Source organism: Globicephala melas, chromosome 4, assembly GCF_963455315.2.
Source record: "Globicephala melas chromosome 4, mGloMel1.2, whole genome shotgun sequence".
NCBI classification, from domain to species: domain Eukaryota; kingdom Metazoa; phylum Chordata; class Mammalia; order Artiodactyla; family Delphinidae; genus Globicephala; species Globicephala melas.
In genome coordinates, this window is record NC_083317.1 from 128,616,877 (window position 1) to 128,639,815 (window position 22,939).

Genomic DNA, 22,939 nt, shown 5'->3' on the forward strand with positions numbered 1-22,939 from the left:
CACTCAATTTTACTGTGAAGCTAAAAGAAGCTCTAAAAAATAAAGTTTATTTAAAAAAAAAAAAAAGATTAGACACCATAACCAAATGGGATATATCCCAGGAATGCAAAAGTGGTTCAATATACAAAAAAATCAATCAGTATAATACAACACATTAATAGAACAAAGGACAAAAGCTACATGATCAACTCAATCGACATAGAAAAGGCATTTGGCAAAATCTGTCACCTTTCATGATAAAACACTCAGAAAACTACAAATAGAAGGAAATTTCCCCAACATGACATAGACCATATATGAAAAACCCACAGCTTACATCATATTCTATAGTGAAACACAAAGTTCTCTCCCTAAGATCAGGAACAAGACAAGGATGCCCAATGGCACTATTGCTATTCAACACTGTGTTGGAAGTTCCAGCCAGAGCAATTAGACAAGAAAAAATAATAATAAAAGGCATCTAAATTGGAGAAGAAGAAGTAAAACTACCTTTATATGCATTAAATATGATCCTATATGTAGAAAATTCCAGAGAATCTACAAGAAAGCTACTAAATCTAATAAATTCAGCAAAGTTGCAGGTTACAAGATCAGCAAACAAAAAGCAGTTGCATAGATGTCTTTCTATAAAACCGATAATGAACAATCCAAAAAAGAAATTGAGAAAGGAATTCCATTTACAATAGCAACTAAAAGAATAAAACAGGAGTAAATTTAACCAAGACGTTAAAGACCTGTGCAGTGAAAATTACAAAACACTGCTGAAGAAATAAATGAAGACCAAAATAAATGGAAAGGGGACATCACTTTTGGCGCAGTGGTTAAGAATCCGCCTAACAATGCAGAGGATGTGAGTTTGATCCCTGGGCTGGGAAGATCCCACATGCCACGGAGCAACTAAGCCTGTGCACCATGACTACTGAGTCTGCTCTCTAAAGCCTGCAAGCCACAACTACTGAGCCCACAAACCGCAACTACTGAAGCCCGCACACTCTGGGACCTGCATGTCGTAACTACTGAGCCCACGTGCTGCAACTACTGAAGCCCACGCACCTACAGCCCATGCTCAGCAACAAGAGAAGCCACTGCAATAAGAAGACTATGCACCGCAACAGAGAGTAGCCCCCACTCATCACAACTAGAGAAAGCCCATGTGTAGCAATGAAGACCCAACACAGCCAAAAATTTAAAATAAATAAATAATAAATGGAAAGACATCCTGTGTTCATGAGTTAGAAAACTTTACATTGTTAAAATGTCAATACTTCATAAAGTGATCAGCAGATTCAATGCAATCACTACCAAAATTCCAACAACCTTTTCTGTAGAAATGGAAAGGCCAACAGTCAAATCCATATGGAATTGCAAGGGTCCCAAAAAAGCCAAAATAATCTGAAAAGGAAGAACATGAGAAGACTCACACTTCCCAATATTAAAACTTACTACAAACCTACAGTAATCAAAACAGTGCGATACTAGAACATGGATAGACTTGCAGACCAAAGGAATAGTATTGAGACCCCAGAAATAAACTCATATATCTACAGCCCACTGATGTCTGACAAAAATGCCAAGTCCATTCAAAAGGGAAAGAAGAGTCTATTCAACAAATGGTGCTGGGATAACTGAATTTCCGCATGCAAAAGAATGAAGCTCTCTACAAATGCTAATGCATATATATGGAATATTTTAAAAAATGGTACTGATGAACCTAATTGCAGGGCAGGAATAAAGATATAGAGAATGGACTTGAAGACACAGGGTGGGAGAGGGAAGCTGGGGTGAAGTGAGAGTATCATCAACATATATACACTACCAAATGTAAAATAATTAGCTAGTGGGAAGCAGCAGCATAGCACAGGGAGATCAGCTCGGTGCTTTGCGATGACCTAGAGGGGTGGAATAGGGAGGATGGAAGGGAGGCTCAAGAGGGAGGGGATATGGGGACATATGTATGCATATGGCTGTTTCACTTTGGTGAATTCACTTTGGTACAACAGAAACTAACACAGTATCATGAACCAATTATACTCCAATAAAGATCTATTAAAAAAAAAAAGAATGGGGCTTCCCTGGTGGCGCAGTGGTTGAGAGTTCGCCTGCCGATGCAGGGACGTGGGTTCGTGCCCCGGTCCGGGAGGATCCCACATGCCGCGGAGCGGCTGGGCCCATGGGCCATGGCCGCTGGGCCTGAGCGTCTGGAGCCTGTGCTCCGCAACGAGAGAGACCACAGCGGTGAGAGGTCTGCATACTGCCAAAAAAAAAAAAAAAGAAGAAGAATGAAGCTGAACCCCTAACTTAAGCTATATGTAAAAATTAACTCAAAACTGATCAAACCTAAATGTGAGAACTAAAAGCATAAAACTCCTAAAAGAAAACATAGGGGAAAAGCTCTATGACATTGGATTTGCAAATAAGTTCTTATATATGACTCCAAAAGCACAAGCAACCAAAAACAAAGAGAGAGAGAAAGAGAATTAGACTTCATCAAATTTTATAACTTTTGTATATCAAATGACATTATCTAGAAAGTGTAAAGAAAACCTAAAGAATGGAAGAAAATATTTGCAAATCATTTATCTGATAAGTGTTTAATATCCAGAGTATACAAAGAATGCTTGTAACTCAACAACAACAAAAAAACTCTAAGTAATCAAAAAATGGGCAAAGGACTTGAATAGACATTTCTCCAAAGATATGCAAATAGCCAATAAGCCTAAGAAAAGATGCTCAACATCCCTAATCATTAAGGAAATATAAATGAAAACCACAATGGGATAATACATCACACCCATGAGGACTGGCTATTATCAAAATATACCAGAAAATAACAAGTGTTGATGAGTATGAAGAAATTGGAACCCTGTCCATTGCTAAGGAGAATGTAAAACAGTGCAACCACTGTGGAAAACAGCGTGATATTCCCCCAAAAAAGTAATCCTAAAATTACCATATTACTCAGTAATTCCACAACTAGGTGTATACCCAAAAGAACTGAAAACAGGGTTTCAAACAAATACTTGTACACCAATGTTCACTGTGACATTATTCACAATAGCAAAAAGGTGGAAACAACCCAAGTGTCCATCAACAGATAAATGATTAAACAAAATGCAGTTATACACATGCAATGGAATATTATATAGACATGAAAAATTAAAATGAAGTTCTGATACATGCTACAATATGAATGGATCTTGAAAACATTATGCTAAGTAAAACAAGCCAGACACAAAGGAACAAATATTGTATGATTCTACTTATATGGCATATCTAGAATAGGTAAATTCACAGAGAGTAGATTAAGATTACCAAGGGTGGGAGGTAGGATGGAAATGAATTGTCTGTTTGGGATGATTTGAAATTTAGGGGGGAATGTTAGTGCTAATGGGTTCACACATTGTGAATGTAATTGACGCCACTGCACTGTACCCTTAAAAATGGTTAAAATAATATCAAAAAAACAAACAACCCAATCAAAAAATGGGCAGAAGACCTAAACAGACATTTCTCCAAAGAAGACATACAGATGGCCAACAGGAACATGAAAAGATGCTCAACATCACTAATTATTAGAGAAATGCAAATCAAAACTACAATGAGGCAACATTTCACACCAGTCAGAATGGCCATCATCAAAAAGTCTACAAATAATAAATGCTGAAGAGGGTGTGGAGAAAAGGGAACCCTCTTGCACTGTTGGTGGGAATGTAAGTTGGTGCAGCCACTGTGGAAAACACTATGGAGGCTCCTAAGAAAACTAAAAATACAGCTACCATATGATCCAGCAACCCCACTCCTGGGTACATATACAGAAAAGACAAAAACTCTAATTCGAAAAGATACATGCACACCAATGTTCATAACAGCACCATTTACAATAGCCAAGAAATGGAAGCAACCTTAGTGTCCATCAACGGATGGATAAAGAAGATATGGTGTATACACACACACACACACACACACACACACACACACACACACACACACACACACAATGGAATATTACTCACCCATAAAAAAGAATGAAATATTGCCATCTGAAGTAATGTGGATGGACCTAGAGATTATCATACTGAGTGAAGTAAGTCAGACAAAGACTAATATTATATGTTATCACTTATATGTGGAATCTAAAAAATAATACAAATGAACTTATTTACGAAATAAAAACAGATTCACAGACATAAAAAACAAACTTATGGTTACCAAAGAGGAAAGGCGAGGGGGTGAGGGATAAATTAGGAGTATGGGAATAACAGATACACACCACTATATACAAAATAAACAATAAGGATTTATTGTACAGCACAGGGAACTATATTCAATATCTTGTAATAATCTATAATGGAAAAGAATCTGAAGGTTATATATGTACATATATATATATATATATATATATATATACACACACACACATATGGCTGAATCACTTTGCTATACACCTGAAACTAACACTATATTGCAAATCAACCATAGTTTAGTAACAAAAAAAAAAAGGTCAAAATGGCAAATTTTATGTTATACATATTTTACCACAATAAAAAACACTTTTACAAACCTTTTTCTAAAGACAAGGAGAAACTGTCACAGCAGAAATAAAAGATGAGGCTAGGTCAAAAAGGGAGGGTGTATGCGTCCCACATAGGGATTCAAAGGAAACCTAAGAAGGAAAATAGTAAGGAGGGAAGCACTATCCAGAGACCCCAACCCCACCCAGAGCACAACCATGGAAGAGTCCCCACACCCTGGCTGTTACTCAAGTCTGACCATCTCACCAGAAGGCTGTGGGGTACAGACACAGCAAGATGCTGTTAACTTGTCATGGATCAGGGACTTCCCTGGTGGTGCAGTGGTTAAGAATCTGCCTGCCAATGCAGGTGACACGGGTTCGAGCCCTGGTCCGGGAAAATCCCACATGCCACGGAGCAACTAAGCACTTGCGCCACAACTACTGAGCCCGCATGCCACAACTACTGAAGCCCACACGCCTAGAGCCCATGCTCCACAACAAGAGAAGCCACCAAAATGAGAAGCCCACGCACCATAACAAAGAGTAGCCCCTGCTCGCTGCAACTAGAGAAAGCCTGTGTGCAGCAACGAAGATCCAATGCAGCCAAATTAATTAATTATTTATTTTTAAAAGCGTATATAACTTGTCACGGACCAACTGTTCTCCTGGCACCATCAAAGGCACTAGAGAGAAAACTGTGAATAAGACACTAACACCCCTGGCCTCATGGGGCTCACAGTTTAGTGGGTGAGACATAATGTAACTAGGGGAACAGAAAGCAGGCCTCTGAAAAAGTAAAGACCTTAAAAGTTGAGGAGGAAAGTTATCTATAAACCCTTAAAAAATTAGAGAAGCATGAAAGAAGCATTTTCAGATGCTTATGTTAATTTTGAGAAATTAAGAGACAAAGGAGCTTTCGCAACTTCAGCTATTGATATTTGAGTTTCTTTCTCTAGCCACTGAAGACTGTGTCTGAGGAAAAGGCAGAAGATGGGCACCTTGGGCCCAGGCAGCCCTGGCTCCCAACCACCCCCCAAGGTCTATGAGAGTGTCTCCCTCCTACCTGAAGCCACTTTAGGTTGGTTGCCAACAATTCCAACAGTCCTCCCATTCATTCTTGCAAAACCAACGATGATGTTCTTGGCATAACTGGGCATGATCTCAAAAAATTCTCGCTCATCAACAACCTGCAGGGATAAATTTACTCTTGAGCTCAAAATGATAAACAAGATCCAACTCCATTATAGAATGACAGACATTTACAGAATTACAGGCTGGATAGCTACTCCCTACCACAGGTTCTCCCAGGAAGCAGGACAACAGGCAGAGGCAGTACCTCCTCCCTGCTGGAAGGGAAAACACTCTCGTACACAAATGGAAGAGGATAAACCAGTACAGTCTTTTTTAAAGGTTCTATTTGAACTTGGCATATTTAATACATTTTTTTTTACCTTACTTTGAAATCATTTCAAACTTTCATAAAAATTTCCAGAATACAAAAAAATTTAAATATCCTTCACCCAGATTCCCCACTTATTAACGTTTTACCATGTAAGCTTCATAGTTCCCTCTCCCAACCTGCCTTCCCTGCTTTTCTGTCTGTCTCTTAAGTATGTGTCTGTATATATATTCTCTAACTATATATATGTCCATACACACAACTTTTTTTCCTGAACTGTTTTGAGAATAAGTTACAGACACGACGCCTCTTTACCTCTAAGTACCTAAGTGTCTACCTCCTAAGAACAGGACATTCTCTTCTATAACTTCAGTGATATTATCAAAATCAGGAAATTAACATTAATATATTATTATCTATTATAAAACCTTATTCAAATTTCACCAGTTATTCCAATAACATCCCTTATAGCAACAAAAATCTGGTTCTAGAACCTGACCCAAGATCACTTGGTACTCTGAGTGGTCATGTGGTCTCTTTAGCCTGCCTTGATTCTTTCCCCTCAATCTTTGTCTTTTATGTTCATAACATCTTTGAAGACTACAGGTCAGTTACTTGGTTATTTGGGTTTCATGTTTGTTCATGTTTAATTTCAGGTAAAGCATTTTTGGCAGAATATCACAGAAGTGACCCTCTCAAGTGCATCACATCAAAAGGCACATGATGTCAATTTGTCCATTAATGGTGGTGATATATGTCAGGTTTCTCCCCTGTAAAGTTACTATTTTTCCACTTGTAATTAATAAGTATTTTGTAGGGAAATATTCTGAAACTATGTAAAAATCCTATGCTTCATCAAGCTTTTACCTAGTAGGTTTAGTTAGCCTTCATAGATGATCCTTGATTATTAACCCAATTTCTGCCATGATAACTGCCAAACAATTTTTCTAACTCCATTTTTCCTTCTCCATTTATTACTTGGTATTCTATTGTCAAAAATGTCTTTGCCCTTCCCATTTACTTATGGGAAATCCACAGTATGAAGGTATAGATTTTTGTTTTATTATGTGGATTGTAATCTTTACCACCAACATTTATTTTATGTTCAAAGTGTCCCACATTTGACAGTGAGAGCTCATTCAAGGTGGATCCTATGCCCTTTTGATGCTTCTCCATCATTCTTTGAGCATTACCTTACATTCTGGAATTACCTTACTTTCAGGTTCATCTTGTATTTTTTTCCTGCCCCAAGCCCTAGAATCAGCCATTTCTCCAAGGGACCCAGGTCCCCAAGGGTGGGGGTTAGAATAAATGGCTGCTTCTAAGAAGCTAGCCCAGAGCACAGAGCTAGGAGATCTACATACATACACACACACACACACACACACACACACACACACACACACACATTTCTGTAAGTAATATGAAAACCAGGAGTTCATACTGATAACTCCAATTCCAACTTCCAATTCAACTACAGGGTTCATTCTAGTATCCCCCTTTCCATACTATAACTCCTTTCTCCTATAGTGGACATCTAACTCCCATTATCCTCAAAATGTAGTTATTATTCAATCCTCAAATGTAAATGAAATGGTTTCAGAATTGCTAACCCATATGACAGCAAAAAAACAAAAACCTAATATTCAGTATTTCTTTATGACTATTTCTGTCATTAGACTAAAGGTATATAGTCAAAATATTGCATTCAAAAGTTATTCATTTGAAACAGTTTCATTTGTTTTTATTTCAAAGGTTTACCCCCACCCTGTCTTGATTTTATTTTTAGTATGTAAACATTAATATAGGTTAATAGTGTCACTCCCCATCCCTTCCACTCACGATGTTTTTATTTTGGGTTTTTTTTTGCAGTGCTGCACAGCTTTCGGGATCTTATTTCCCTAACCAGGGATCAAACCCGGGCCCACAGCAGTGAAAGTGCTGAGTCCTAACCACTGGACCACGAGGGAACTCCCTCACCCTGTTATTAATGTCATCACTTTCTGATTTATCCTTTGTGTGTGCACTGCAAAAATGAGTAGATACATTTATAGATTTTTAATTCCCCTTCCACCTTAGATGGAAAGTAACAAATTATAGATACTCTCTCACACTCTGAGTTTCTCTCTTGCACTCTGAGTTTTTTCACTTAACAGTATATCCTGGAAATCACTCCATATCAGTTCATAGAGCTTTTCCTCACTCTTTTTCACTCCTGCATAGTACTCCATTGTGTGGACGTACCAAAGTTTATTCAACCAATCTCCTATGTGTTGTGTACACTATTTTGACACTTACATTCAGGTTGTTTAGAATACTTTGCAATTATAAATAACACTGTAACAGTAGGAACCTTGTGCATCTATAATTGTGTAAAGTGGGAAGTGTATCTTCAGGGTAAATTCCTAGAAGTGGGACTGCCAGGGCAAACTCTCAGATAGCTCTTACCATCAACACATGACAGTGTCTGCTTCCCCACAGACTTGCCATGGAAAGTATTTTCAAGTTTTGAATCACTGGCCAATCTGACAAAAGAGAAATAACTCAGTATAATTTTAAGTTGCATTTCTAGCTTTATGAGTAAAGCTGAACATCTTTCAAATATGTTTAAGGTCCATTTTGTATCTTCTTTTGTGAGCTATATATTCATGATTTTTGCCTGCTTTTCTATCAGTTTTAGTCTTTATTCCTTCAATTTTTAAAAAAGTTCTTTATGTATTAGGGATATTGGTCCTTTACTTGTGATATATGTTGCAAATATTTTCTCCCAGTTTGCTGGTTGTCTTTTTTGTTGTTGTTGTTGTTGTTGTTGTTTTGGGGGGAGGCCACACCACGAGGCATGCAGAATCTTAGTTCCCCAACCAGGGATTGAACCTGTGCCCCCTGCAGTAGAAGTATGGAGTCCTAACCACTGGACCACCAGGGAATTCCTGGTTGTCATTCATTCATTCATTCATTCATTCATTTATGGCTGCGCTGGGTCTTCGCTGCTGTGCGCGGGCTTTCTCTAGTTGTGGCGAGCAGGGGCTACTCTTTGTTGCTGTGCGTGGGCTTCTCACTGTGGTGGCTTCTCTTTGTTGCAGAGCACGGGCTCTAGGTGCTCAGGCTTCAATAATTGTGGCACGCAGGCTTCAGCAGTTGTGGCACGCAGACTCAGTAGTTGTGGCTCACAGGCTCTAGAGTGCAGGCTCAGTAGTCGTGATGCACAGGCTTAGCTGCTCCGTGGCATGTGGGATCTTCCTGGACCAGGGCTCAAACCTGTGTCCCTTGCGATGGCAGGTGGATTCTTAACCACAGTGCCACCAGGGAAGTCCCCCTGGGTGTCTTTTAACTTCATGTATTTTTTTGCTATGCAGAGTGGAATTTTTAAATGTTTATATAGTCATATTTATCAATGTTTTAACTGAAACTGAATTTTAAATCATAGTTCAAAATCCTTTACCTTCTCCTAAAGTTAGAGAAATTCATCTATGCTTTCTTTAAATATTTCACTTATTATATTTAGTTCTCTGATCTATTATTAGTTTATTTTTGCATATGGTATAAACTACAAATAAAATTTTATATTTTCCTAACCAGCTATCCAGGTGTCTAGCACCATTTCTTTCTTTATTTATTTTGCAGGGCGGGGAGCCACACTGCACAGCTTGTGGGATCTTAGTTCCCTAACCAGGGATTGAACCCGGGCCTTCAGCAGTGAGAGAGCAGAGTCCTAACCACTGGACTGCCAGGCAATTCCTTAGCACCATTTATTGAAGAGCTAATCTTTGCCCATGGAATTTGACATAATACCTTTATCATATGTACCAGAATTCTATATGTACTTGAATCAACTTCTAGCTTTTCTATTCTATTCCACTGATCTATTTATGTGCCAGGACTACACTGTTTTAACTACAGCATGCTTTAATAAAGGATATGGCCATAGCTTTTCTTTTGATGTTTTTATATTAACTCAATATCCAGGAACAAGGGATGTCTCTGCATCTGTTCAAGTCTGTTTTCATGTTTTTCAGAAGTTTTAAAATTTGCCCCATAAGTTTATCACTAAATATTTTATCTTTATTGCTATGCAAAATGAGTGTTTACATTACCACAATATAATTGGTTACTGTTTGTGTATATGAAGACTATTCCTAGGTTAATTTTATATCCTGTTCCCTATTTATTGTTTCAGTTTTATCACGCATTCCCTAGGATTTTTAGCATATTATGTCATACACAAGCATAGGTCAACTTTTGCAAAGCTTTTTGCCTCTAATTGATCTTCTTCTTTATCAAATTGCATTGGCTAATACCTCCAGTACAATGTTAAATAATAGTGGAGATAGAGAGCATCCTTGCCTTGTCCCAGATCTTAGTGTAAGTATTTCCATATTAAGATGCTTGGTTTTGAAAAAGTGTATATTAAACTATCATGTTAAGTATTCATCAATTCCTACTTTCTTGAGTGTTCCTATTAGAAATGGGTGTTGAACTTTCTTAAAGCCGTTTCTCAGCATTGTATGAAAACAACCATATAATCTTTCTCCAGTCTATCTATTAATGCAGTACATTATAGATTTTCTAGAACCAACCTTGCATTCCTACAATAAATCCCACTTGCTCATGGTATATAATTTTAACATGGTGTTGGAGTCTGTTGGCTAACATTTATTTGGTATTGTTGCATCAATATTGGTAAATGATGCCAATCTGAAATCTTTTTCAGTTCTATATCAGGTTCAGGTATATCAATGTCATACTTGTTTCATAAAAAGAATTTGTACAGGGTGTGTGTGTGTGTGTTTACTGTCTATGATCTGAAATAATCTATGTAGCACTGTGATTCTTTGGTCTTGGAAGGTTTCATAGAATTCCCACATGAAACTATCTGGGTCTAGTGCTATTTTTGTGAAATAACTACTATGTAATTTGGTCCACTTAGGCTTTCTACCTCTAATGGGGTCAATTTTGGGTAAAATGTATTTTCCAAATAAAATGTCCAGTTCATCTAACCTCTTATGATTTTTAAATTTCTTCTATCTCTATCATTTCTCCTTTCCACTTTTTACTTGTGCCTTTTTTTTTTTTACTTGTGCCTTTTTTTTTAAGTTAGCTAGTAGTTACTCTATTCCATTAGTTACAGCTATTTTTCTATTTCCCAAGTCATAAAATTTCTGCTTTTATCCTTATTAAATCCTGTCTTGTTATTCTTTAGAATATTTTTCCCCAGCTTTTTGAATGGAGAATTTAGTTTCTTTTCCTTCTTTCATTTTTCACTAAGCAATTAAGGCTATAAATTTTCCTCCTCTCATAGACAGTATTCCATAGATTTTGATATGTAGTGTTTTCATTATCTTTATTCTCTTAGAATTCTGTCATTTGGCTTATATTTTCTCCTTTTATTCAAGAATTAACAGATTTATTTTAAATGAGACAGTGCTTTTATTGTTGTAGCTATAAATTTCTAGTCTTAATCATTGTGTTTTGTAATATTTTTGCTTTATGGACTGCTAGGATGCTTTCTTTCTGACCAAATATGTGATCAACTTTTGTGAATGTTCCATGTGCACTTGAGAATAAGATTCATTGCCTATTACCAGGCTGTAAAGTCTGAAATAGATCTTTAATATCTATCTGTGATGTTATTGAGGTCTTCTATATCTTACTTATTTTTGTCCATTTGACCTACTTTGTACTAATTATGGTACATTTAAATCTATTATTATTTGTTTCTACCTATGTCTCCTTGGACATCCTACAGTTTCTCCTTTTTAAAGATGGTAGTTTTATCATTTAGGGCATAGATCTTTTACATCATCACTGTGAATTATGGCTTTTAGCATTTGAAAATGTCTTTCCTTGTCACAGTAAATACTTGAATTTCACATCACCCAATATTAGGCTCACACACACGGCATTGTTTCTGTTCTCCTGACATACCTTTCCCCATCCCTTACGTTTAACTTTTCAGAATCACTTTGTCCCTTGTACACCACATATAGTTGGTCTTGCTTTATGAGGGAAATTGAACATCCTTTTCTTTTAATAAATGAGATAAGTTTAATAAATAAGTTTGGCCATTCATATTTATTGGTATTTCAGATGTTTTTTATTCTTGTAATTATTCTGTGTACCATGTTACATTTACTGTTTAAGTAATATGTTTTATGTTGCTGTTTATAAAGATTTATATTTTTGGTCTAGTGGTTACCTTTGTAATTATACCTTTTTAATGCCCTTAGTCTGTTTCCTCATCTAATGTCTTATTAACTGGGTTGTCTACTATTAATATCTGTTGAGTCACAACAATCAGTATACTTATTCTGCTATACTCTTTCACTCTTCCTTCTCTTCCATCTTTCAGTGGCATTTTTTTCTGCAACTGAAACATAGCATTTATACATTGTTCTCTACCCTCATTCCCAACCTTATTCTGGTCTTATAATTAAATAAGCACCATCAATCCTTTTCCTAAAATTTGTCCAGTAATCTCTTGGTTGGATGAAACTCATCCTCTAGAAGCTTCCTCAAGAAGAGCCTGGGAACACAGAAATCCCTCAGTTTTAGCTGGTTTTCTTTAGTCTTAATACATGAACATCAGCTTGGCCAGATATAAAATCTTTAGTCTTTCCTGGAGTCTCCAGGAAGTGCTTCTCTATTGTTGCCTTGCTTTGTTGTTGCTTTTGAAAAGTCTGATGCTACTCTAATTCTCCCATCTTTGTAAGTTATTTAATCTTTTTGCCCCAAAGTCTTGAGGATTTTTCTTTTCAAAATCTAGTAGTGGGACTTCCCTGGTGGTCCAGTGGGTAAGACTCCACGTTACCAATGCAGGGGGCCTGGGTTCGATCCCTGGTTGGAGAACAAGATCCTGAATGCATGCTGCAACTAGGATTCCACATGCCACAACTAAGAAGCCCACAAGCCGCAACTAGGAGTCCACATGCCACAACTAAGAAGTCTGCATGCCGCAACTAAAGGTCTCACATGCCACAACAAAGATCCCACATGCCACAACTAAGACCCAGTGCAGCCAAAAAAAATCTAGTAGTTATATATGGATATTTACTCGAGTTTGATCATTCTTGGTTAATTTTCCCATACACTCAGTGAGCTCTTTCATTATGTAGCTCTGGGTCTTTTTCTGGGATGTCTTCTTGGATTACAGTTTTAAACATTAATTCTCTTCCTGTTTGTCCTTCGTCAGACACTCCAGTTATATGTATGTTCAGTCTTCTTTGCCTATCTTCCATTTCAGTCACTTTTTTCTGATTTTTTTACCTTTTTCTTTATGCTTTTGCTTGTTTTCCCACTTTTCTTCAACATTCCGTATTAAATTTCATTCAAATGCAATCTCCCTAGAGCACTTTATAATTCTGTCTTCACTTCTCATATATGATTTTGTCCCCCACCATTTTAATTCAGTCACCTCTAACTTTACTTCTTCCTATTTTATGTCCATTCTGTCATTAGTTTCTGAATTTGATTTTCATAACTCAGGTGATGATTTGAGGCTACTGAACTCTACTGCAGTGTGATCATCTGCTGAATGACTAACTTTTACAATGAAGGGAGTTTTGTCAATTGAAGTTTTTTGTTCTCATTTTTGGTTTTCTTATCTTAGTAGCTCTGTATAGATAAACTACTTGTATCTGCATTTTGTGGACAGGGTTGACAGTCTGGGACGGTGAACAAGATTCCCAGTTCAAGAGCACCCTCTTCTGTCAGTATAACAAAGTGCCACTTACTTAATGGGTGTCTTGATATTAGAAGAGGGTGGTAGGGAAAGGGGTAGTATGACCTTCAGTGGGTTTTTTTTATCTTGTAGACACATAAATTTACCTCTTTCTTCATTTTTCCTTCACTTCACAATTTCCAAAGGTGCTTCTCTCTTCTTTTTTAATCTTTTCTTCCCTAGAAGGAATGCCCTTCCATGCTTTCTTGATTCTTGTGTATGTTTAAGTCCCTCCTCTTAAGTAACTCTTCTGACCTAACAGGACTCTTTTCCAGTATTTTCACTCTTATAGTGAACTTCCTCTCCCTGAGTGGTTTCTTCTAAATTCCCTTCTCTTTCTTCTGAGCAGTGTCTCAACACTTCTTCCAGCTCTCCACAGAGACTTGTTGCCAAAATTCAAGAAACAGTCCTACTAGAAAGTGGTGCTTAGGGACTTCCATGGTGGTCCAGTGGTTAAGACTCTGAGCTTCCAATGCAGGGGGCCTGGGCTCGATCCCTGGTCAGGGAACTAGATCCCTCATGCATGCCACAACTAAGAAGTCTGCATGCTGCAACTAAGAGTCCACATGCCATGACTAAAGATCCCGCGTGCCACAACTGAGGCCCAGCACAGCCAAAAATAAATATTTTTTTTTAAAAAGTGGTATTTATTGTTCTACTTATTGTTATATGAAGTTTGTAGTTTCCTGTCTTACAATTATGATAAAGGAATGGAAATGGTAGTTTTATTTTTTCTTCTTATTGGCCTACATATAGTTTTTCAAGTATGTGTAGAGTTTTGTATTCAGGAGACTTTGACTACCCAGAAATACCACCTTCCCCCTCTTTTTTTTTTTTAAACAATTTTAAGAATTCATGCCACTGACAAAATTCCATTACTAAGTTCTGATCCAATGGATATAGTCACAAAAACATACTAATACACACAGATGTTTACTGCAGCACTGCTATAACAACAAAAACTGTAAAAGATCTAAATGTCCATCAGTACGGTAATGTTTAAATAATGTTCCATCCATACAGTGGAGTACTATACAGTCATTATAATGAATAAGGTAGACCTGTATGCCATGACAGGGAAAGAAAGTGAAAAAAGAGTAAGGTGTGGAAGTGTCTATAATACAATCTTTTTTCAGTTAAAAGTAAATATATTGATATATATTTGACATATAAATTTTTTTCTGGAAAGATACACAAGAAACTTAATAGTGCTTACCTCTGGGAAAGACTGATAAGAAGGAGAGAGAAAATATTTGCATTTCATTTTACATGTTTCTATACTTAAGTTTTTTTGTTTGTACATATTATTTGTTTTTATTTAAAAAGGATTTAGAGAGTGTAGCAGAGACTCCTAAGTATCCACCAAAAATCCAGCTTCTGTTTCTACCACTGTAGAAGAAATGATGGGCAAATGGCTATCATATTTCCTAACCTCCCCTACAGTTAGATGTGGCTATTTGACTATGTTTTCTACAATGGACTTAAATACAGTATTAAAAATGAAACAGAATATATTTATTAAACTTCTAGCTCAAAAGTTCGAGAAGGAAAAAAAGATGATTAACTGAAAGAAAGCACAAAAGGAATTAATCAATAAAAAAGCAGAAAATACATAGCTTTAAAAAGAAACAAAAATTAAACAAAAAGTTGATTCTCTGAAACACATCAATAAAATATTTCAACTACTAGGTAACTATCAAGAAAATATAAAACAAGAAATGTCAGAGAAAACCACTGAAACAGATTTTGCTAATCTTCTAAGACTATATACCCTGCATAATCCTATGCAGGTAAAATTAAAAATCTGGAATAGGTAATTCATAGAAAAAATATATATAGTCTACCAAAACCGGCTCAGTAGTTGTGGCACACGGGCTTAGCTGCTCCATGGCACGTGGGATCTTCCTGGACCAGGGATCAAATCCATGTCGCCTGCACTGGCAAGCAGACCCTTAACCACAGCGCCACCAGGAAAATCCCACCAGATCTTTAAAGAGCAGATAATCCCAATGCTATTTCAACTGTTCCAAAGCATAGAAAACTTGCAAATTCTCATTATGGCACTTCATGAACTGAACTATGTATCCCCACCGCCAAAATTCATACATTGAAGCCTAACCCCCAATGTGATTACGTTTGGAACAGGGCCTTTAAGGAGATAAAGTAAATGAGGTCATAAAGGTTGGGGCCCTAATTTGAAAGGACTGGTGTCCTTTTAAGAGGAAAGGACATCAGAGATCTCTCTCTCTTGTGCACAGAGAAGAAAGGCCACATCGGGACACAGTGAGCAGGCAGCCATCTGCAAACCAGAAGAGAGGGCTCAACAGAAACCAACTCTGCTGGCACCTCAATCCTGGACTTCTAGCCTCCAGAACCGTGAGAAAATTAATTTTTGTTTAAGCAATTCAGTCTGTGGTATTTTGTTATGGCAGCCCTAGCAAACTAATAAATGATGCAAGAGCACTGACACCAAAACCTGATTTTAAAATACACCACCTCCCTAAAGAAGGGATAGTCAGAGAGTTTAGGATAGACATGTAAATACTGCTATACTTAAAACGGATAACCAACAAGGCCCTACTGTATAGCACAGGGAACTCTGCTCAATGTTATGTGGCAGCCTGGATGGGAGGGGAGTTTGGGGGAGAATGGATACATGTGTATGTATGGCTGAGTCCCTTCGCCGTGCACCTGAAACTATCAAAACATTGTTAATCGGCTATACTCCAATATAAAATAAAAAGTTTAAAATAAATAAAATACCCCCCAAATCAGCTAACATTCCATGATATTGATGTAAACATTCAAAATAAAACATTTATAAAATATAACAAGTATTACGATATATTTACAAATAGAACTAAGAGAAATCAATGTGATTACCGCTATAAATGCTTAAAGGGCACTTAACAATATTCAATACCCACCCCTGATTTACAAAGAAAACAAGTAGGCAACAACAAAAATTACAATAGAAACCAGTGTGGGATAGGGAGGGTGGAAGGGAGATGCAAGAGGAAGGAGATATGGGGATATCTGTATACATATAGCTGATTCACTTTGTTATACAGCAGAAACCAACACAACATTGTAAAGCAATTATACTCCAGTAAAGATGTTAAAAAAAAACAGGAAGCAGTGGTAGCTTTCTTAACATGAGAAAAAGATATAAAATTAGGAAACACTAATGACAGTCTCTCTAAAGTTAGGAACAAAACAAAGATGCCCACTATGACAACCACTGCTTATCACTGCATTTGATAAAATATGGAGGTATATCAATGCAACTGAACAAGAGAAAGAAATGATATAACATAACTGGAAAGGAAAAGACAAAACTATTTGTATGTAGGCAATATACTAATATACTTGAAAAAGCCAAAAGAATTAACAGTGAAAAACTATAACAAATAATAAGAGAACTTAATAGGTAATTGGATATAAAATTGATAAACAGAATCAAAAGCTTTCATATATACCTAAAAAACAACAGAAGATAGAAAAGACCCCATCTACAATAAAAAGATACTTAGGAATAAACAAGGAAATCTTTAAAACAGTCAAGGAGAAAAAAGTACACTTTAACAAATAAAAATGCAAACTGTGTTTTTAGATTGTTTCAGATTCATAAGGATGTCAATTTTCCCTAGTTAGTGCATAAATTTAATGGGATCCCAATAAAAACAACAAAAGGATGCCCTACTTCCACCCCCCGCTTTCACCCTAAAACAAGACAAACTGATTTCTAAATTTCATATGGAAAAATAAACAAGACTAGGCAAGAAAACTCCAAGAAAAGAATAATCAAGAGGAACTATCTCTACCAGATGTGAAAGCGTACTATCAACTGAATAATTAAGGCAGTATGGTATTGGTCAAGTGTTGGTGACAATGTTAAGGCACCAGAACTCTCAAATGCTGCTGGTGGGAGTGCAAACTGACACAGCCTTTGAAGAACCCTTGGGCAGGGTCCACTAAGACTCCATGTATGCCTGGCTATGAGGCGGTACTTCCACTCCTCACTACAGATTCAACAGAAACGTGGAAGTTTGTTTGTTTATTTACCAAAATCACATAACAGAATGATATCAGAACTATCTGTAATAATTCCATACTAGAAACTACCCAAATGCCCACCAACAGTAGACAAACTGTGGTTTGTTCATACAAAAGATTACGGAGAGCAGAGGGCAGACAGCAGAAGCAAGAAGAACTACAATCCTGCAGCCTGTGGAACAAAAACCACATTCACAGAAAGACACACAGAATTAAAAGGCAGAGGGCTATGTACCAGATGAAGGAACAAGATAAAACCCCAGAAAAACAACTAAATGAAGTGGAGATAGGCAACCTTCCAGAAAACGAATTCAGAATAACGATAGTGAAGATGATCCAAGACCTCGGAAAAAGAATGGCGGCAAAGATCGAGAAGATGCAAGAAATGTTTAACAAAGACCTAGAAGAATTAAAGAACAGACACCTAGAAGAATTAAAGAACAAACAAACAGAGATGAACAACACAATAACTGAAATGAAAAATACACTAGAAGGAATCAATACAAGAATAATTAAGGAAGAAGAACGGATAAGACACCTGGAAGGCAGAATGGTGGAATTCACTGCCACGGAACAGAATAAAGAAAAAAGAATGAAAAGATATGAATACAGCCTAAGAGATCTCTGGGAAAACAATAAACGCAACAACATTCGCATTATAGGGGTCCCAGAAGGAGAAGACAGAGAGAAAGTACCCAAGAAAATATTTGAAGAGATTATAGTCAAAAACTTCCCTAACATGGAAAAGGAAATAGCCACCCAAGTCAATGAAGCACAGAGAGTCCCAGGCAGGATAAACCCAAGGAGAATCACGCCAAGACACACAGTAATCAAATTGACAAAAATTGAAGACAAAAATTATTGAAAGCAACAAGGGGAAAACGAAAAATAACATACAAGGGACTCCCATAACGTTAACAGCTGATTTCTCAGCAGAAACTCTACAAGCCAGAAAGGAGTGGCATGATATATTTAAAGTGATGAAAGGGAAGAAACTACAACCAAGATTACTCTACCCAGCAAGGATCTCATTCAGATTCGATGGAGAAATCAAAAGCTTTACAGACAAGCAAAAGCTAAGAGAATTCAGCACCATCAAACCTGATCTACAACAAATGCCAAAGGAACTTCTTTCAGTGGGAAACACAAGAGAAGAAATGGACCTACAAAAACAAACTCATAGGTCTTCCCTGGTGGCGCAGTGAAGATACCACATGCCACAGAGCAACTAGGCCCATGTCCCACAACTACTGAGTTTGCGCTCTAGAGCCTGCAAGTCACAACTACTGAGCCCACGTGCCACAACTACTGAAGCCCATGCGCCTAGAGCCCTTGCTCCACAACAAGAGAAGCCACAACAATGAGAAGCCCATGCACCACAATGAAGAGTAGCCCCCGCTCACAACTAGAGAAAGCCTGCACTCAGCAACGAAGACCTACCACAGCCAAAAATAAATAAATTTATTTTAAAAGAAAAAATAAACTCATAACAATTAAGAAAATGGGAATAGGAACATACATATTGATAATTACCTTAAATGTGACTGGATTAAATACTCCAACCAAAAGACACAGGCTTGCTGAATGGATAAAAAACAAGACCCATAAATATGCTGTCTACAAGAGACCCACTTCAGACCTAAGGACACATACCAACTGAAAGTGAGGGCATGGAAAAAGATATTCCATGGAAATCAAAAGAAACCTGGAGTAGCAATACTCATATCAGATAAAATGGACTTTAAAATAAAGAATGTTACAAGAGACAAAGAAGGACACTACATAATGATCAAGGGATCCATCCAAGAAGAAGATATAACAATTATAAATATATATGCACCCAACATACAAGCATCTCAATACATAAAACAACTGCTAACAGCTATAAAAGAGGAAATCGGCAGTAACACAATAATAGTGTAGAACTTTAACACCTCACTTAAACCAACGGACAGATCATCCAAACAGAAAATTAGGAAACACAACCTTTAAATGACACAAAAGACCAGATAGATTTAATTGATATTTATAGGCCATTTCAACCAAAAAGAGCAGATTACACTTTCTTCTCAAGTGCACATGGAACATTCTCCAGGATAGATCACATCTTGGGGCACAAATCAAGCCTCAGTAAATTTAAGAAAATTGAAATCATATCAAGCATCTTTTCTGACCACAATGTTATGAGATTAGAAATGAATTACAGGGAAAAAAACGTAAAAACACAAATACATGGAGTGCTAAACAATACGTTACTGAATAACCAAGAGATTACTGCAGAAATCAAAGAGGAAATCAGAAAATACCTAGAGACAAATGACAATGAAAACACGATGATCCAAAACCTATGGGATGTAGCAAAAGCAGTTCTAAGAGGGAAGTTTATAGCAATAAAGCCTACCTGAAGAAACAATAAAAATCTCAAATAAACAATCTAACCTTACACCTAAAGGAACTAGAGAAAGAAGAACAAAACAAAACCCAAAGTTAGTAGAAGGAAAGAAATCATAAAGATCAGAGCAAAAATAAATGAAACAGAAACAAAGAAAACAATAGCAAAGATCAATAAAACTAAAAGCTGGTTCTTTGAGAAGATAAACAAAATTGATAAACCATTAGCCAGACTCATTAAGAGAGAGAGGACTCAAATCAAGAAAATAAGAAATGAAAACCAAGAAGTTACAACAGACACCAGAGAAATACAAAGCATCCTAAGGGATTACTACAAGAAACTCTATGCCAATAAAGTGGACAACCTGGAAAAAATGGACAAATTCTTAGAAAGGTATAACCTTCCAAGACTGAACCAGGAAGAAACAGAAAATATGAACGGACCAATCACAAGTAATGATATTGAAACTGGGATTAAAAATCTTCCAACAAACAAAAGTCCAGGACCAGATGGCTTCACAGGTGACTTCTATCAAACACTTAGAGAAGAGCTAACACCCATCCTTCTCAAGCTCATCTAAAACATTGCAGAGGAAGGAACACTCCCAAACTCATTCTATGAGGCCACCATCACCCTGATACCAAAACCAGACAAAGATACTACAAAAAAGAAAATTACAGACCAATATCACTGATGACTATAGATGCAAAAATCCTCAACAAAATATTAGCAAACAGAATCCAACAACTCATTAAAAGGATCATACACCATGATCAAGCAGGATTTATCCCAGGGATGCAAGGATTCTTCAATATACGCAAAATCAATGTGATACACCATATTAACAAACTGAAGAAAAACGATAAGTCCATCTCAATAGACGCAGAAAAACTTTTTGACAAAATTCAACACCCATTTATGATAAAAACTCTCCAGAAAGTGGGCATACAGGGAACCTACCTCAACATAATAAAGGCCATATACGACAAACCCACAGCAAACATCATTCTCAATGGTGAAAACCTGAAAGCATTTCCTCTAAAATCAGGAACAAGACAAGGATGTCCACTCTCACCACTACTATTCAACATAGTTTTCGAAGTCCTAGCCACAGCAATCAGAGAAGTAAAAGAAATAAAAGGAATACAAATTGGGAAAGAAGAAGTAAAACTGTCACTGTTTGCAGATGACATGATACTATACATAGAGAATCCTAAAGATGCTACCAGAAAACTACTAGAGCTAATCAATGAATTTGGTAAAGTAGCAGGATACAAAATTAATGCACAGAAATCTCTTGCACTCCTATACACTAATGATGAAAAATCTGAAAGAGAAATTAAGGAAACACTCCCATATACCATTGCAACAAAAAGAATAAAATACCTAGGAATAAACCTACCTAGGGAGACAAAAGACCTGTATGCAGAAAACTATAAGACACTGTTGAAAGAAATTAAAGATGATAAAAACAGATGGAGAGATATACCATGTTCCTGGATTGGAAGAATCAATATTGTGAAAATGACTCTACTACCCAAAGCAATCTACAGATTCAATGCAATCCCTATCAAATTACCAATGGCATTTTTTTACAGAACTAGAACAAAAAATCTTAAAATTTGTATGGAGACACAAAAGACCCCGAAAGCCAAAGCAGTCTTGAGGAAAAAAAACGGAGCTGGAGGACTTCAGACTATACTACAAAGCTACAGTAATCAAGACAATATGGTACTGGCACAAAAACAGAAATATAGATCAATGGAACAGGATAGAAATCCCAGAGACAAACCCACATGGCTATGGTCAACTAATCTATGACAAAGGAGGCAAGGATATACTATGGAGAAAAGACAGTCTCTTCAGTAAGTGGTGCTGTGAAAACTGGACAGCTACATGTAAAAGAATGAAATTAGAACACTCTCTAACACCATACACAAAAATAAACTCAAAATGGATTAGAGACCTAAATGTAAGACTGGACACTATAAAACTCTTAGAGGAAAACATAGGAGGAACACTCTTTGACATAAATCACAGCAAGATCTTTTTTGATCCACCTCCTAGAGTAATGGAAATAAAAACAAAAATAAACAATTGGGACCTAGTGAAACTTAAAAGCTTTGCAAAGCAAAGGAAACTACAAACAAGTCGAAAAGACAACCCTCAGAATGGGAGAAAATATTTGCAAACCAATCAACGGACAAAGGATAAATCTCCAAAATACCTAAACAGCTCATGCAGGTCAATATTTAAAAAACAAACAACCCAATCCAAAAATGGTCAGAAGACCTAAATAGACACTTCTCCAAAGAAGACATACAGATGGCCAAGAAGCACATGAAAAGCTGCTCAACATCACTAGTTATTAGAGAAATGCAAAACTACAATGAGGTATCACCTCACACCAGTTAGAATGGGCATCATCAGAAAATCTACAAACAACAAATGCTGGAGAGGGTGTGGAGAAAAGGAAACCCTCTTGCACTGTTGGTGGGAATGTAAATTGATACAGCCACTATGGAGAACAGTATGGAGATTCCTTAAAAAACTAAAAACAGAATTACCACATGACCCAGCAATCCCACTACTGGGCATATACCCAGAGAAAAAGACACATGCACCCCACTGTTCACTGAAGCCCTATTTACAATAGTCAGGTCATGGAAGCAACCTAAATGCCCATCGACAGGCGAATGGATAAAGAAGTTGTGGTACATATATACAATGGAATATTAGCCATAAAAAGGAACGAAATTGGGTTATTTGTAGAGACGTGGATGGATCTGGAGACTGTCATACAGAGTGAAGTAAGTCAGAAAGAGAAAAACAAATATCGTATATTAACGCATATATGTGGAG

At 36.9% G+C, this 22,939-nt stretch overlaps 1 protein-coding gene across 5 annotated transcripts in view; it reads right to left on the reverse strand.

Annotated features, from left to right (window-relative positions):
• The window catches only part of PCCB (propionyl-CoA carboxylase subunit beta), a 92,850-nt gene that overhangs the window by 24,777 nt on the left and 45,134 nt on the right, over nucleotides 1-22,939 (reverse strand). For all 5 annotated transcript variants that reach the window (XM_060298579.1, XM_060298582.2, XM_060298580.2 and 2 more), the window contains exon 10: nucleotides 5,577-5,700. In XM_060298579.1, the coding sequence (XP_060154562.1) occupies nucleotides 5,577-5,700 (124 nt within the window). The remainder of the gene's footprint in view (nucleotides 1-5,576; nucleotides 5,701-22,939) is intronic.